General features: G+C 25.7%; 1 protein-coding gene across 1 annotated transcript in view; it reads left to right on the top strand.

Annotated features, from left to right (window-relative positions):
- Positions 1-891: 891 nt before the first annotated feature.
- The window catches only part of LOC129608948 (putative uncharacterized protein DDB_G0277255), a 98,103-nt gene continuing 83,670 nt past the window's right edge, over positions 892-15,324 (top strand). Inside the window, exon 1 of the mRNA XM_055520754.1 lies at positions 892-935. Within this exon, the coding sequence (XP_055376729.1) occupies positions 892-935 (44 nt within the window). The remainder of the gene's footprint in view (positions 936-15,324) is intronic.

The raw sequence follows: 15,324 nt of genomic DNA, 5'->3' as shown, positions 1-15,324 counted from the left end.
TTCGTGCTCCACCTTACTAATATTTCGTTTAATTTCTTGATTTCATGTCTCTTTCCCTTCCATATAAAATTAAAATTAAATTTTTAAAATTGAATTTCTTGCAAAATTAATTCCTATATAAACCTTATCATTACTCTACCAAATTAATTTAATATCAAAGTATATGAACCATTTAACCAACTATAGAAAATTTACTAAATGAAAAATTAATATAAAAAGGAAACTCATATAGCTATATACAATTACATTTAATAAAAAAAAGGGACTATAATTGTGACTTTATCTTAAGTGTTCACGTTTTCCCACTTATACCAAAACTATTTCCTTTATAATTAATATTTAAAAATATTAAAATTATTTAATATTAACACTACTTAATACATATATGAAATTGAGAAGAGAAAAATTAAATTTCCTTTCTCAAATATGTTATTTGTTAAAAACCAAAGCATATTCTCATTTATGATACCAAGAAAATCAAAATATAAAAAGGAAAAAATAACCTCAATTTATGCAAATCGATTATATTTCCATAGATACGGATATTGAAAAAGTAGTTGATTATATATATGAGCCCCGGATATATACACATATATCCTTAAAAAAAATAAGAGAGAAAAGAAAAATGAAAACAAACAGAAAAGAATCTAAAAAAAAAAAACAAATCTCTTATAATAATAGAAATGATGGGCTATAATATCCAGATTGTGTAACCACACAAAAATAAAATACAACGTAAGTATTTTAAGTTACATACACTCTAATTTTAAAAATAACAATCGAGATGAGAGAAAATTAGAGCATTTCAAAAGTTTTATATATGTGCATATGAAAGTTTCTCTGTGTGATAATGAAAAAGGGATCCTTTAATATCATTTTTACATAGGGGTAATGGAAGACGAACTTGTGCAACGACAAGGGCACTATGACCGAAAGTAAGCAGTGCAAAATTAGGGAGCTGCTGGCTTTGAGCAGGGGGATCTCGGTATTGCGATAGGCATCTTGACCGGATGCTGTTCATTGGGAAATATAGCTAGGAGACTGGGCATTTTCTTATCGAATACTTGCCGGGGATGCCAAGATATTGAGAGAGGAAAGAGCGCTTTCTGGGAGGATATCGGTTCTATTGGAATAACTATCAGAGGTTTCTATGACTGATCTGCTGGGCTTTTTCAAGGAAATACAATGGATTTAGCAAGATGGTGTGTACTGTTGAGGAACACCGATGGGCCTTCTGCTGGCCTAGTCCTGGGTGGCAGAGTTAAAGCTGCCGCCTCTCCTCTCCGTGTTATATGGCAGGCACTAAAGTTACTTTTACCAAGGCATCCAAAAACAAAATTTGAAAACCTATGTTATAAGGCAACATTATAGAAATCTTGTATCATATTTTCGAATTTAGTAAGATTTTAATATACATATACATATTTACACATACAATATATTTAATAAATGAATGAAAACATATAACCTGCATTTTATCTTAATTTCAAAAAAATATTGTATGGTATTTATTATTTAGGGAAATTATTTGTGTTATATGTATATGTATAATATATAGAACAGAATATTGTGCGTATATTAAATAAAATGAATTCAAATATTCATATACGCAAATATAACAAATACTAAGAATATAAAAGTCCTTTTCAATTCTCATACATTTACTTTTGTAAAAATTTTTTTTTTCACTTTAATAAATAACGTATAACAGTATAAAATACGATAATATATATGTCTATATGCATAATATATGAATGATATTTAATAATGTTTATTGAATATATTTTGAGACATAAATATAATATGCATATATATCAAAATCAATTGTATATATTAGAGCTCTCTTGTACCATCGAGTAACCCACATACCTACTCTTATTCTCTTCTACACCTTATACAATATTTTTGTTTCAAAGGAAATTCCTTGATCTCATATCTATTTTACAATTTTATTTCGTAGATGCATATACCTTACATATTATGAATTAGATCAAAATTTTTCTGTTCTATTATTTCTGAATATTAGCTTTATATATTATTGTGGTATTTACTATATCTAATACGCATTATTACTTATGTACTTTATGTTACATGTTCAGATATTTGTACATAATGTGCAAAAAATGTATTTGTTGTATGGGTATATAATATATTTATAAATGTATTGGCATGTATAAAAATATTATATTATATGGAAAACGAATTCTGATAAAATTGGCATCCTTTTGATGATATAGGAAAAAGATATCCCGCACGCATATTATATAATATACAAATATATTTCAGAAAATAATATGTACGTTATGTGTACGTATATAAAGAGATATGAAAGTAAACATTTTATAACTATTTTTACAATAATATACAGAGTGGATTGTAACAAAGTACATTGCTATATTCCATTCCATTTCAAAAAATAAAAAAAAAACTAGAAATTGACTTTAATCCCCTGTAAACCAAAACCTGTTGACCTGTAAGCATCGTCTATATACAAAAGTCTACTCATCGTCTATGTCTATTCATGAGGACCTATACAATGGCATAGCGCAGTGCACTTTGTTATGAGACACTCTGCATTTACAGTAAAACACTTTTTATTCGAACATCCCTCATATCTAAAAAATTCTTTTTTTCTTTTATTTAACTTATTTTTAGTGACTAAAAGTTAACTTTATTCTATTCTATAGATACTACATTTATACTTTCCCTATTTCTAAATTAATATCTAATACTTATAGAAAAATTATGTTTCACTGTATTTAGAAAAGCAAGATATTCACAGTTACACAGAAAGAAATAATAACTTTAGCGTTAACACCTTATTAAGGACCTTTTTTGAGAATGTAAATGCTTCCAAGTACCAATCGAAATTATAATTCGAACTACATTTTATGGCATACTTTACAATAACCTGAATTTTTCTAGATTCGATGGCAAATTTAAAAATTTACTCAATGAAAAGGTAAATTAATAATAAATATGTAAAAAAAACTGACAATTTCCGGTTTTACTGAAAAAAAAAAATTAAATTAGTATTTCAAGAGTAAAGTTAGACGAAATGAGAATAATAACCTGGCAGATATCAGTTCCCCATTTTTCATTTTGTTATGCTACTCTTTTCTCGAATTTCTCGTTCAAGTAAATTTCATTTAGAAAACATTTTGTAATAAATTTACTTCGCAATTAAGTAAAAAAAAATTATTCTCTCATTACATATCGTAAAATTATTTACTTTTATTACGAATTTTCCACTACTATTAATAAAGTTGTCAAGCGTTTTACATTTATTGTAGTAATTTTGAACTAAAATTTCTTATAGTGTAGAAAGTAATTTAATTTTTAGAGTGATGTTTTGTTCAGCAAACAAAATATAAATCTCAACTTAGACCAAGATATTGCCAAGAAATTCGGGATTATGCTTGAATTTAACAAATTGTGGTCTTGTAGTAAGTTTCCTCTCTAACGCTTGTAACTCACACAGTCACACCTACCCTAAACCAAATTTTATTTGTTAATAACTCTAATTTTGTGCTGGTTTTACTAGTATATTCAATTTGCCATTTGAATTTGAAAACAATGCTCCTTGTATTTAGACTAAAAATGATTGACGGCAAGTTATGCTATATGCTAAAAATGAAGATATTTAAAACAATTTCTTATGATAAAAATTCTGGAAAAATTTTCATAGTTAACACCAAAAAATCAATTTGTTTTTCAATTGTTCTTAAAGAACTCGGAAAAAATGTCAAAATTATATTAAAATTTGCATATAAATATACATACATATTTACATATTTCTATAGAAATATTACATTTTAAAAGGATATATGATAAACTGAGTACAAAAAAGGATATTATGATGGTTTTTTTTTGATGTGCTATTTTGTTTCCTTTTTTTAGACAAAAGCAAGTGTGTGACTGCAATAATGTTATTATAATTTTATATATTTAAACGTACAGTATATATGTATACGCATGTATGAATAAATTCTTTGAATTTGAATGTACTCCCCCCGCTCTTCCGTAAATGGAAAAGCTACCCCAACAAATAAAACTTAAAATTGTTTTGTATTAAGAAAAAAAATTCTTTGAAACAAAATTGAAAAAGAACAACAATAGCTGGCTGTTAAATGAAAAAGTATCTACTAAAAGCAAGGGAAGAGATTGGAGGGGAGTGGGATAAGTAGGGATACAAAATAATAAATGATCAAGGTAATATTTTTAATTTTATACATAAATAAAGGATATTTAATTTTGATAAAATATTGAATCGAATATAATGTACATACAATATATAAATTGTATGACATAAAATGAAATTAAATTTAAAATTTGTTGTCTTAACCCTCATAAACCTAAAAAATATAACAAAGAAACTTAATATTGATATGAAAATTATATTATGATATATGTTCAAAAAGGGCGGAGACAAAAATGTCTTCGAAGATAAAAATTTTTATATTATATGAAAAGTGGCGGTGATGGTCGAAGTTGGGGTTGTACTCGTATATGAAATTAAAAAAAAAGAAAATTGCTTTACTAATTATAAATTTTAAGATTTATACAAAAAGTTTGGAGTTGATTTAAATTTTCGTAATTGACCTCGTAGTCGAAGATATTAAATATAAGAATCAAAGCCGAAGCCTTAATTGGAACGCATACAAAAGCTGGACACTTTCAACACAATATATCTTAATAATATACTTGAATTTTAAATTTAAATATAAAAAATTAATTTAAATAGCATGTTTAATCAAAAATATTGAAAACTGAAAACAGTTGGCACATATACTACAAATACTAATTTCAAAAATTTTAAATTCATGCATTACGTACGTTATAACAAATTCAAAATGTCACTTAAACATAATCTATATAGTTTCATATTTAATATTTGAAACAAAAATTTATGTATATTCTTACCTATTTGTTTACGTGTATACAAATTTAGATTTATAATATAGATTCAGACTTTTAATATATTATAATGTGTGTATAGGCTAAAAAAAGAGCCGATGTATGTTGGTAAAAATTATAATAATTGAAAATTAAATTTTCTCAATATTTTAATTTTTTTTTATAAACATAGCTTTATAAAACAAATTTACTGTATTATAATTTACGATAATTATTATACAAAGTCTCTAATTGGAGTTGCTATATTAGCATAAATATGTTACAGTATTGTAGTATATTAATCATTTGTTAATCTAACAATTACGGTATAAGAAATTACGATATAAGAAATTACGATATTACGATATTAGAAATCGAAAGAATAAGTAATTAGAAGAATAAAAATTACGGTATGTTACGATATATCATAAAATTTACGGTATACTCGTATAAAAGCTTCAAAGTAATAATATTCATTTGAATAATGTCTTGGCTAACATATTTAATTTAATAAAAATAAATTTACAAGCACAAATAGAGCAAAAAAAATGATATCCCGATCTTGTATGTTATTTTAGAATTTTCACCAATGCTTCAAATTTTTCACCGATTTAACGATTACCGTTAATTAAAGTGTTCAATTTCAATCAGAACGTTTCCATTATTATTGAAATTCTAATTAAATAAAGTTGGGTCAAACCAATAGTCTATATTGTGGCACCTTTCCCTTCAACAAGTGAAAATACTGCTTTTAAATATAGTCTATGTATATCCACCACACTATTAAAATTATTTTCATTCATATTTCTAGGATTGCATATATTTAGGATGAACAATTTATGCAGTCTTTGAAATAAAGCAAAAATTAGTATAAAGTGGGGTTAACATAATGCTCGATTTTAATTGCTAATTGTATGAGTTAAGAAAAATAATTATATTTTTTAATGTCATGGAATTTACCATTAGCTTTTTGCGGTTTCGGAAATACAAGGCGTCAAAAATTCAAATTTTACAAAATTCAAGAGGCGATAACTTGAGAGGGGGTGGAGATGGAAAAAAATTTTCTTCTAACAAAATGAAGCATTTATTAGTGTCTAAAAGCTTCTATATATATTTTTTTGCTTATATTATTATATAAACCTCCTATACAAATTTTTTTGCTAATTTCTTCTACAATTAAATGTAACTCCATGAAATTCTCGACTGGAATAAAAAATAATTTACAATAAGCTTATTATATACGAGCAAAAAACCTGAATTCCTCCTATATTATACAAATATGGTATTTTTGCAAACACAGTCAAAAATTTTTAAGTTCTTTTACAATTAATTAATTCTCTTTTCGAATGCATATAAAGTTGTTGCATCCTAAAATGATAAATACTTTTCACTTTTCATTAAAATTTTTTTCATTTTATAAATTGCAGGTTGAACAAAGTCTAGCCATGCGTAAATTCTTTAGAATTATAAAATCCTTTGAAGAACAAGAAATCTTCTTTTAAATACGAAAAAAAAAATTTTTTTATCTTGTTGTAAAAAATGTAGAAAAATAAATAACACGCTTATTTTCTATTTTATCAACTTTTTATTTCCTTGTAATTTTTTTTTTTTGCATTTTCTCTACACATTTTCTTTTATCCTTTTTTGAATCATTTGCATTCTTTATATTAAAAGTATTTGTCTTCTATTTATTCAACCCCCCATTTTTTAAGTAGTGTACTTTTATAGTTTCAATGAACTTTAGAAAAACAAAAGAACTTCTTATAATATCTAAGAGAATATTTTATGGTGCTTAAGTGTTTAATTTTAATATAATTGTGTTGTTCTTATTGTTATTTCTATTTTTTTTTTTTGTTTGAGAGTGAATATGACAATAAGAATACATTAATGTTTTTCGTTATTTCTAAAGTATTCTAATATATCAGGTTCTATAATACAATTGAAATTCTCATTAGTTTGTCATCTGTTGTTAAATAAGAATATTTTGAAAGCAAAATGTTTCGCCTCTCTTAGTAGGATTCCTCTTCGGGCGACAGAAGACCATATCCTATATAATAACCATTTTCTTCTTAAATGTGAAAGTAAGACATCCAGACTTACTTTCACATTTAAGAAGGAATAAAATTCGCTGAGTTCATCTGTCCTGGTAATTTTTTACTAAACTAATAACACGAATAATCATTTAAATTCATTCCCAAATGCCATTAGGTGAATTTCCGTGTTCATTCTTCGACACCTTACAATAAGTTTTTCTTAATTCTCATTTCCCTTGTGATGATTACTCTTCAATTTTCTAATGACCAGAGATCATTTCGACCATTTATATTAGCCACATTTCGAGTAAGAATTCGAAGATATAGCTTACAGATTTACTTCCACATTTAAGAAGGAATAAAATTAGCTGAGTTTCTTTATCCTGATGAGGTTACATAGCATTTACATTGTTATTAAATATTATTACTAAAACAAAAATTATTTTCTAGAGTGAATTAAAATTTTGTACAATATAATTAATAATTAATTATTTATTTAATTATTGTGATATTGCAATTTAATTATTGTTCGAATATACGAGTATATAACATTCTCACTGTACTACACAATAACTAAATTAATAAAAATACGTAAAATAATTGAATTATTTTTTTAATTTACGATACCAAATTTCAATCTCAAAATAAATATCTTCATTTTCTATATTCTCCTATCAAAATTTATACCTACTATGCTAAGTGAAATATATATACATAAATATATTTCTATAGGCTTACAAAATTTCTAAAAAAAAAATATTATAATTCCATATAATATTTGCAACTTTTCTTAAATTTTTTTCTATTTTTATTTTTGAGACCATTAAAGATTTATTGCAGCTCATTAGATTTATTTCCATCTCTCATTTATTATTCATCCAATGCTTATTATTTATATATATAAAAATTTTCAATTATTTACCAATTATAATATTATTTCCCAATATAATCATTTAAAAGGTTACCATTTAATATAACAGTTTAGTGATTTTATTAATAATTTAATATCAAATTTTAACTCATTCAAGCCTGCTCATTAAAACTATGTAACTAGTTTTAAAAAGCTCTTTGGTAGCAACGTAAAAGCGATAGGGTACCGATGTTCCTCGACATCGATTTTGGATCTATTGTGTCCCGCCACTGAGTAAAGTCATGGCGTCTAAAATTCTCGTTCAAAACCTATAATTTCAATAAATTCAAAGCAATCTGGTGTGGAATTAAAATCTAAAAAAAATAACAATATTATAGATTGTAGATTGCAAGAATGGGGTAACGATTTTTCTCGACATCGAGAGTATCCCCCCGAAACCTATCCTTTCAATAAATTCGAGCATCTTGGTTGGTTTAAATCATTGCCGTTCCTTTGCTGCTCGAAACAAAGTATCCCAGCAACTCTGTTCTACTGTGCACAAAAGATACACATTCCAAAATATAATGCATCAAAATTTCTTCCTCCTCTTCTAGGAATCTACCGGTGGTGCCATCGCTCTCCCGACCTAATTAATGAAAATTTTCTCTGAACTGGCATTGGCCACGTTTGTGGGTTATAGTCGAGCAGAAATTTCTTATAGTGTCATATCCCCGAGCAGTTCCGCTACAGTTCTGGCACCTCCTTCTCTCGATTTATTTCCTGAAATCAGACGAATTGTTCATTGGTTTCATTCACTGAAGGTCCCGAAATTCCTTTTGTTTAATAAAAAAAATTAATTTTAGAACGCAGTTTCAGAACGTTTTGATTTTTCAGGACGAAAAGGATTAAAAGTATAAAACAATCAACAAAATGTTTCATACTCACATTTAAAGAAGAAAATAAAAAATCTGATTGGAGTTCTTTTTCCTGAAAATATATGAACTTTTCTAATATAAAAATAATTTGAAGATTTTATGAATCATTTTAATTATCTCCATTAAATTAACCACTTACGACTTGATATGAAATTAATTCTCAAATCGTATAAAATATTATTAAAGATGGCAACCTTAATTTTCTAGTTATACACATAAATATAATCAATTAAATCTATAAATAATATGTTAATTGTATTAATATACCTTTAATATTATGCAACACGAAAATATTTAATCCCCGTTAGACCAAAGTAATTAATAACATTTTAAGTAATTATTATACTTTAGTATAACAAAAAATAAAAATCTGTATAAGTATATAAAACCAATGAATACAGAATTAGAAAACACACAAAGAAAACCAAAAAAGGATTATATACGTATATCCTTTTTTTCTTTATCTTTCATTTCATATCCTTTTTTTGTTCTACAAGTTTCCTAAATATATATATAGATTAAAAATAAGTTTCCTATAAAATGTTTCTCAAGATAATTTTTTTCTTACTCTTCTTTCGCCTTCCATTTTGTTCCTTTCTTAAAATCTATTCTTATACTTGATATAACTTGGTGTATAAATGATTGTATAACAGTATTGTTACCACAATGAATTATTTTTTAATTTAAAATATTCAAGAATTTCAATTTTCAATTTTTATTTTTTTATATAAAGAAAGTAAAAGGAGCCTTTATTCAGGGATATTTAAAGACACAAAACAAGAAAATTAATGATTCTTCTTCTTTTTTCTATTTTTTTTTCTATTTTTTTTTTTCGTTCAAATTTCATTATTATAGAACATCACCTGTAATTATTTTTGGTTTTAAATTTTCCGAAGAATATTTGAGAATTTTTTTTTTTAAAATTTCGAAATTTTATTCTATAAATTTAAAGATATGGAACCGATCAGGTGGTCACAAATTCTGGGTAATATTTTTAATAAATATGAAAAGAAATCTCAAAATTATAAATTGGCAAACTTTTGTTTCAAAAAATCTTAAAAACAACAAAAATTGGTAGTGATTTTAAATGTCTACATGAAAATCGGTTATTGCAATAAAATTGCATACATTTAGGGGTAAAATTTAAAATTTTCTCATAAAACTTTTACGATTTTAAATTCATTTTACCCTACACGTTATGCGTTTCTCTTATCGTAAAATAATAATTTTAATTTTCAGGACAATATTAAATTTCTGTTAAACTATTTGAATTTTATTAAATTAAAAAATTATTTCAATTAGGCAATTTTAATAAATTTAATTCATAACAAACATAATACCTATGTGATTTGCATATGCTTTTACTATTTTTTGAAAAGAATAATTTTAAATTTCAACAAGGTGCAAAACCATTTTTAGGAATTTTTAACACCATTTGTAATCAATATTACAGAAAAACTTTTTGAGTTATAAGAACGAATCAACCTTAACTTATACATCTATACTCTTGCAGTAATCATATCGAAAATGAAAATGAAATTTGTTTAATTTTCTTATGGCGGACAAACCGTTCGCTATATTTTCACTTATATCACTAAAGTTTTTGAATATTGTTCACTTAATTGGCAATAGTGTTTTCTGAGAAATCTTCATTTTTTATGCTAGAAATCAAATACTATTCGATCAATAAGAAAACCCACCACAGTACTCAATGTGCAGGATACAAATTCTTACAGTGAATATCAAGAAAATATATATTACGAGTATATAGAGAAATTTATATTGTATATGTACGAATAGAGTACTGATTATCACAGACGCTCGATAAATGAAGTACAACTGCATATATACTTCATAACGTGATTACGCGAGAATTATAGGCTTAGCTATTACAGGTTGGAGGTTACTATAAGTCTTTGGGACTGCAGTGACCTGGTCTTGGGTTGAAACCTGCTAGTTTACAAATCTAATCTAATCTAATCTATAATTCATAACACTGATTTCAGTCGTATTGTAAATTCATTAAAATTTTTTGAGAATTTATCCGGGTTTTACTAATTATATTTCAATCGACTAACATTAAAAACCTATGACGCCTATTTTAGTCCCATTATCGTTTAATGAAAAATATTATTTCACTTAAAGAAATTTAATTTACTTCTATAACCATAATCTATCTTAAACTTAAAATGAAAAACTTACAAAAAACAAAATCACAACCAATTAAATTTTATTGAACTTAAATTAAAAGCGCCAACACATTACGTCTTGTTTTTGGCGTTTAATGTCAAAAATTATTAAGCAAATCATTACATACTATTAGGGAACATAACAATTTTACAACTAAAATAAATTTGAAACGGCATTTTTATAGAAAATTTGAGAGAAAATTACGTTCTTACAACTGATAAAAACAATAAAACAACAAATTATTCAAATTGATAAAGAAAATCTGAATTTCTTTTTATATTACTTTGCATATACATGGAATTAGGGACTGACAGGAACAAAGTAAGAAAATTATATTAAAAAAACAAGAGTAAAAAAATAATAACAAAAATATTATTACTAGACCAACTGATGCCATGACCATATTTTTTCCTATAACTTTCTCATCCGCTCTTACTTATCTTCCTTCTCTGAATCCTGTTTTAAAAATCCTTGAAATTCAAAAAATATATTATATTGAAAACAATGTTATATATGCAAGAATATTTCCTGCTGTTTTTCATTTTATTTCTTTTATTGCTTATTTCAAATGAAATTATTATATTGAAAGTAGAAAATATAGTTTGATGAAAATTTTAGTTCAATGATTCACGGTATTTCGTTTCTGCTCACGGCATCTACCTACATCTATACAAAATAATTGTTATATAGAGAGAACATCATAACTTCGCATTTCGTAGGTTTCATTGTAAATTTTAACATTTCTATATACATACACATGGAGGATATATACATAATTTATTTTTCAATATTTAAGTGAAGTTCAATATTATTACATATACAAAGTTTTGAAAATTACCAAAAATAAAATTAATGACCGTGTATATAGAAGAAGAGAAAGGACTAAGAACAAAATGAGAAGAGGAGAAAACAATGTAATAAAGAAAAATATGAGAAAATATAATAGTGTTTTTCTATAGTGGAAAACGGTAGGGCTATTTTAGGCTCATTTCATTGTAATTACGCATAGAGGCACAATATGGAATTTAATGGGATGGTCGGTTCATGAGTATTAAATTAAATTGAAATGAAAAACTTAATTTTAGCCTGATTAATTTTCACATGACTATTGTACAAGTTTTACCACTAATCTATTGAAATTTAAGGTCCTTTTTTGATTGAAGTATCGTAAAATTAAAGGTCATGATACTGTAATTGAAAAATTTTCTACAAAAATTCGACTTAAATTTGCTATTATTAATTTAATAAATTAAATTAACAATTTAAAGAAAATATCTCTAACCAAAAGCAATTTTAATAGGTTTTACTAAAAAATATTTAATAGATTTCATTACTAAATAATTAAAGGATTAATTTAACACCAAAATTAATAAAAAAAAAATTTGAAAGCACTCTCAAACTGACAGGCATCACAGTTTTCTTTATGTACTTTACTTATATATTTCAGCCTGTTGAGGTGTTGAGGTGAGTCTGAAGTGACCTGACAAGACCCCTGTAAAAAATTAGTCTCACTTAATTCTTGCCCAACCCTATAATCTTCTTACAACACAATCTTGAGTTGTTGAAACTGGTTATTGCATATTGCAAGGATGAAAACCAATTTTTTTTTTTAAAAACTTCTAATATAACGGTTAAACAAAACTATTAGTTTATTCTATTGAACCACCCAATTCTACAATTTTATAAAAATCGGAAAATATTTACCATTATCGTACAAAGCTAGAATTACAAAAAAAACAAATTGACGAAAACTTAAAATTTCTTAAGTTGCGAAGGGGGGAATATAGAAGGGAATATTTTTCTAAGAATACGGGGGGAATATAGAAGGGAATATTTCGAAACGATTTGATTAATTCAGATAATTTTAAAGAACTATTTAGTCTCGCTTCTCATGCGAATGGACACAAAGATTGCGATAAAAATGAATGAACATAAACATGGCGATGAAGAAACAGACTCACACTTTTTACAAGAAATATGTTTTAGAGAAAAGCTATATGAAATATAAATCTTAAATTTGAACGAAATTTTTAATTTAATTTTAAAAATTTGTTTAATTTAATCTAAAAACTTTTATTTTTAATCTAAATGCATAGTTTTTTTTTTTTTTTGAAATTCCACACACACTTTTATTAATTAATAAATTTTTCTAAACCTCGCACATTATTAAATAGGAACCATTTTTCAATTCACATTTCATATAAAATGTTTTTTTCTCTCAACTCAGTTATTCTTTTATATTACGTTTTATTTTTTGTTTCGCCTAATTTTCTTGCATTTCACAATTATGTGACACAAGAAAACTATATGACAGTTAAAATGTATACTTGGAAACCACAAAACAGTTTAGTTTTTCTTTTTCTTTTCCTTAAGGACACTATTTCTTTTTACTTAAGTTTTAGTTGAACTGTTGCTATAACTATTCCAATTTCTTTATTGGTTTCCTCAAGGATTTCTTAATTCTTATAAAATTTTGAAAAACAATAAACAAGAAGGCAAAAAAGAAACAAAATTATTAATAATAAAAATACTTTGAAAAAAAAAAAAAAAAAAACAAAAAAAAAATTTTTTTTCAAGTTTTTCCATTTTTTTTCATATTTTTCTTGTAATTCGATTAAAAAACTAAAAAAAAAAAATAAAGAGAAAACTTAAAACATTTTTCAATTAAAAGTTTAAAATTTCAATCATCAAAAAAGAGTTATTATGAGTGTTTTTTTTTTTTTTTTATTAAAACATAGTTTTTGTTCATAACTGATGCAAAAATGAAAATTGCTTAAAAATAAAATAACTTTTTTTCTCTGTGTTTTTTGTTTTGGTTTTTGTTTTTCTGTGAAAGACTGTATGTGCGTGTGTCTTAAATTGAATTTAATTTATGGTATACAGACGAGTAAAGTAAGAGGCAATTCATATCGCAAACAGTGACATTTTTGATCCTTTGATTCTCTGATACTTTTATATCAAAACAGAATAAGAGGGTGAGTGAGAGAGAGAGAAAAGGGAGAAAAATACTTTATTAAAGTATTTTTAATAGTTAAGATATTAAAAATATTTTCAAATTTTTTAATACTTTTTTTTTAAATTCATTTTCTTGTTAAACTCAAATTATATACACTTGTGAAAATTCTTAAAAGGCGACTTTTAAAGATTTGTTAAAATTTTGAGAAATTTCAAAATTCCTGTATAATAGTGAATTGGTTAAAGAAATTTATGAAAATTTAGAAAAATGCAATGTGGTTTTAACTTTGTAATTAAAAGAAAATTTATTAAGCATATTCTTGATGGCGAAAATAACAAATATTTTCAAGTCTTTGTTGAAATATTCTGTATGTGAAATATTTAAAAAATTTTCAAGTATTAAAGAATTTCTGAAATTTTGCTTTATTTTCAAATTTGTCAATTATTTTTGTTAAAGACTTTGTAACTTGTTGCATAACTCTATACTCTATTTAATTAAAAATAAAATTAATTATTAATTATTAAAAGAGAAACGTTTGTTTCTACTTCATGAACAGAAGCTAGTTTCGTTATATATAAATTGGGATGCCATACCATATGGTCTAAGGAAATAAAGTCGGAAAAAAAAAATTTTTACAAACAAATAAAAACGTTACAGTCGGTATAAAACGGTTTAAAAATTTGTTTTTGAAGCTTGTTTCATTGTTGTATGACAATTACTTGAACCTGTCAAATAAAAACATCACGGATATGTTTGACTAATAATTGAACATACTTTATTGTATTTCCTAATATATTTTCTAAATATTTATTAATTAACTTCTGAAATTGTATGGTAGCTCCCCGAACCCGTTATTTGAATTGGTCCAACTACAATAGCACCCCTCCTTGGTCTAAAAGAAACAACTTGCGAAAATTTGTTGTCGATGACATTATTCGTATTTGATAAGATATTGTGCGATCAGACGAACGGATGGACAAACATGACTAAATCAACACAGATTTTTATGTTGAGCAAGAATATATATATAGACATTCATACCGCAAACAGACCTCTTCAAGCGTATACAAACTTTATACCAAAGTTAATATACCTTTCACGAAGATACAGGTTATAAAAAATAATTGATAGTTATAGTACAGAATGTTGAGTACAGGATATAATAAACCCAGCGGGACAACAGGATATATCCTCCGCGCCACCGCAGTCTTTCGCAACTTATTGTAGCCTCCTCTTACAATATCCCTGTTACCAATATAAAACTCGAGATACTCCGAAGGAAATTGGACAGCAGTTCCCAAACGCTCGGCGGCGATTTCGTCACCACCCCCACCAAATCTGTAGAAGAGAGAGTCCGATTTCCCCAGCTTATGCAGTCCTGTCATTATGAAGTATATTGGGTTCAAAGACCGCCAATTGTGAAAGCAAATGGATTCAGTAAAAAACTAAACTAATTATGTAAGC

This window comes from Condylostylus longicornis, unplaced genomic scaffold (genome assembly GCF_029603195.1).
Source record: "Condylostylus longicornis isolate FDR11 unplaced genomic scaffold, ASM2960319v2 ptg000038l, whole genome shotgun sequence".
In the NCBI taxonomy this organism is placed as follows: domain Eukaryota; kingdom Metazoa; phylum Arthropoda; class Insecta; order Diptera; family Dolichopodidae; genus Condylostylus; species Condylostylus longicornis.
This window is presented reverse-complemented; position numbering and strand designations above follow the sequence as displayed.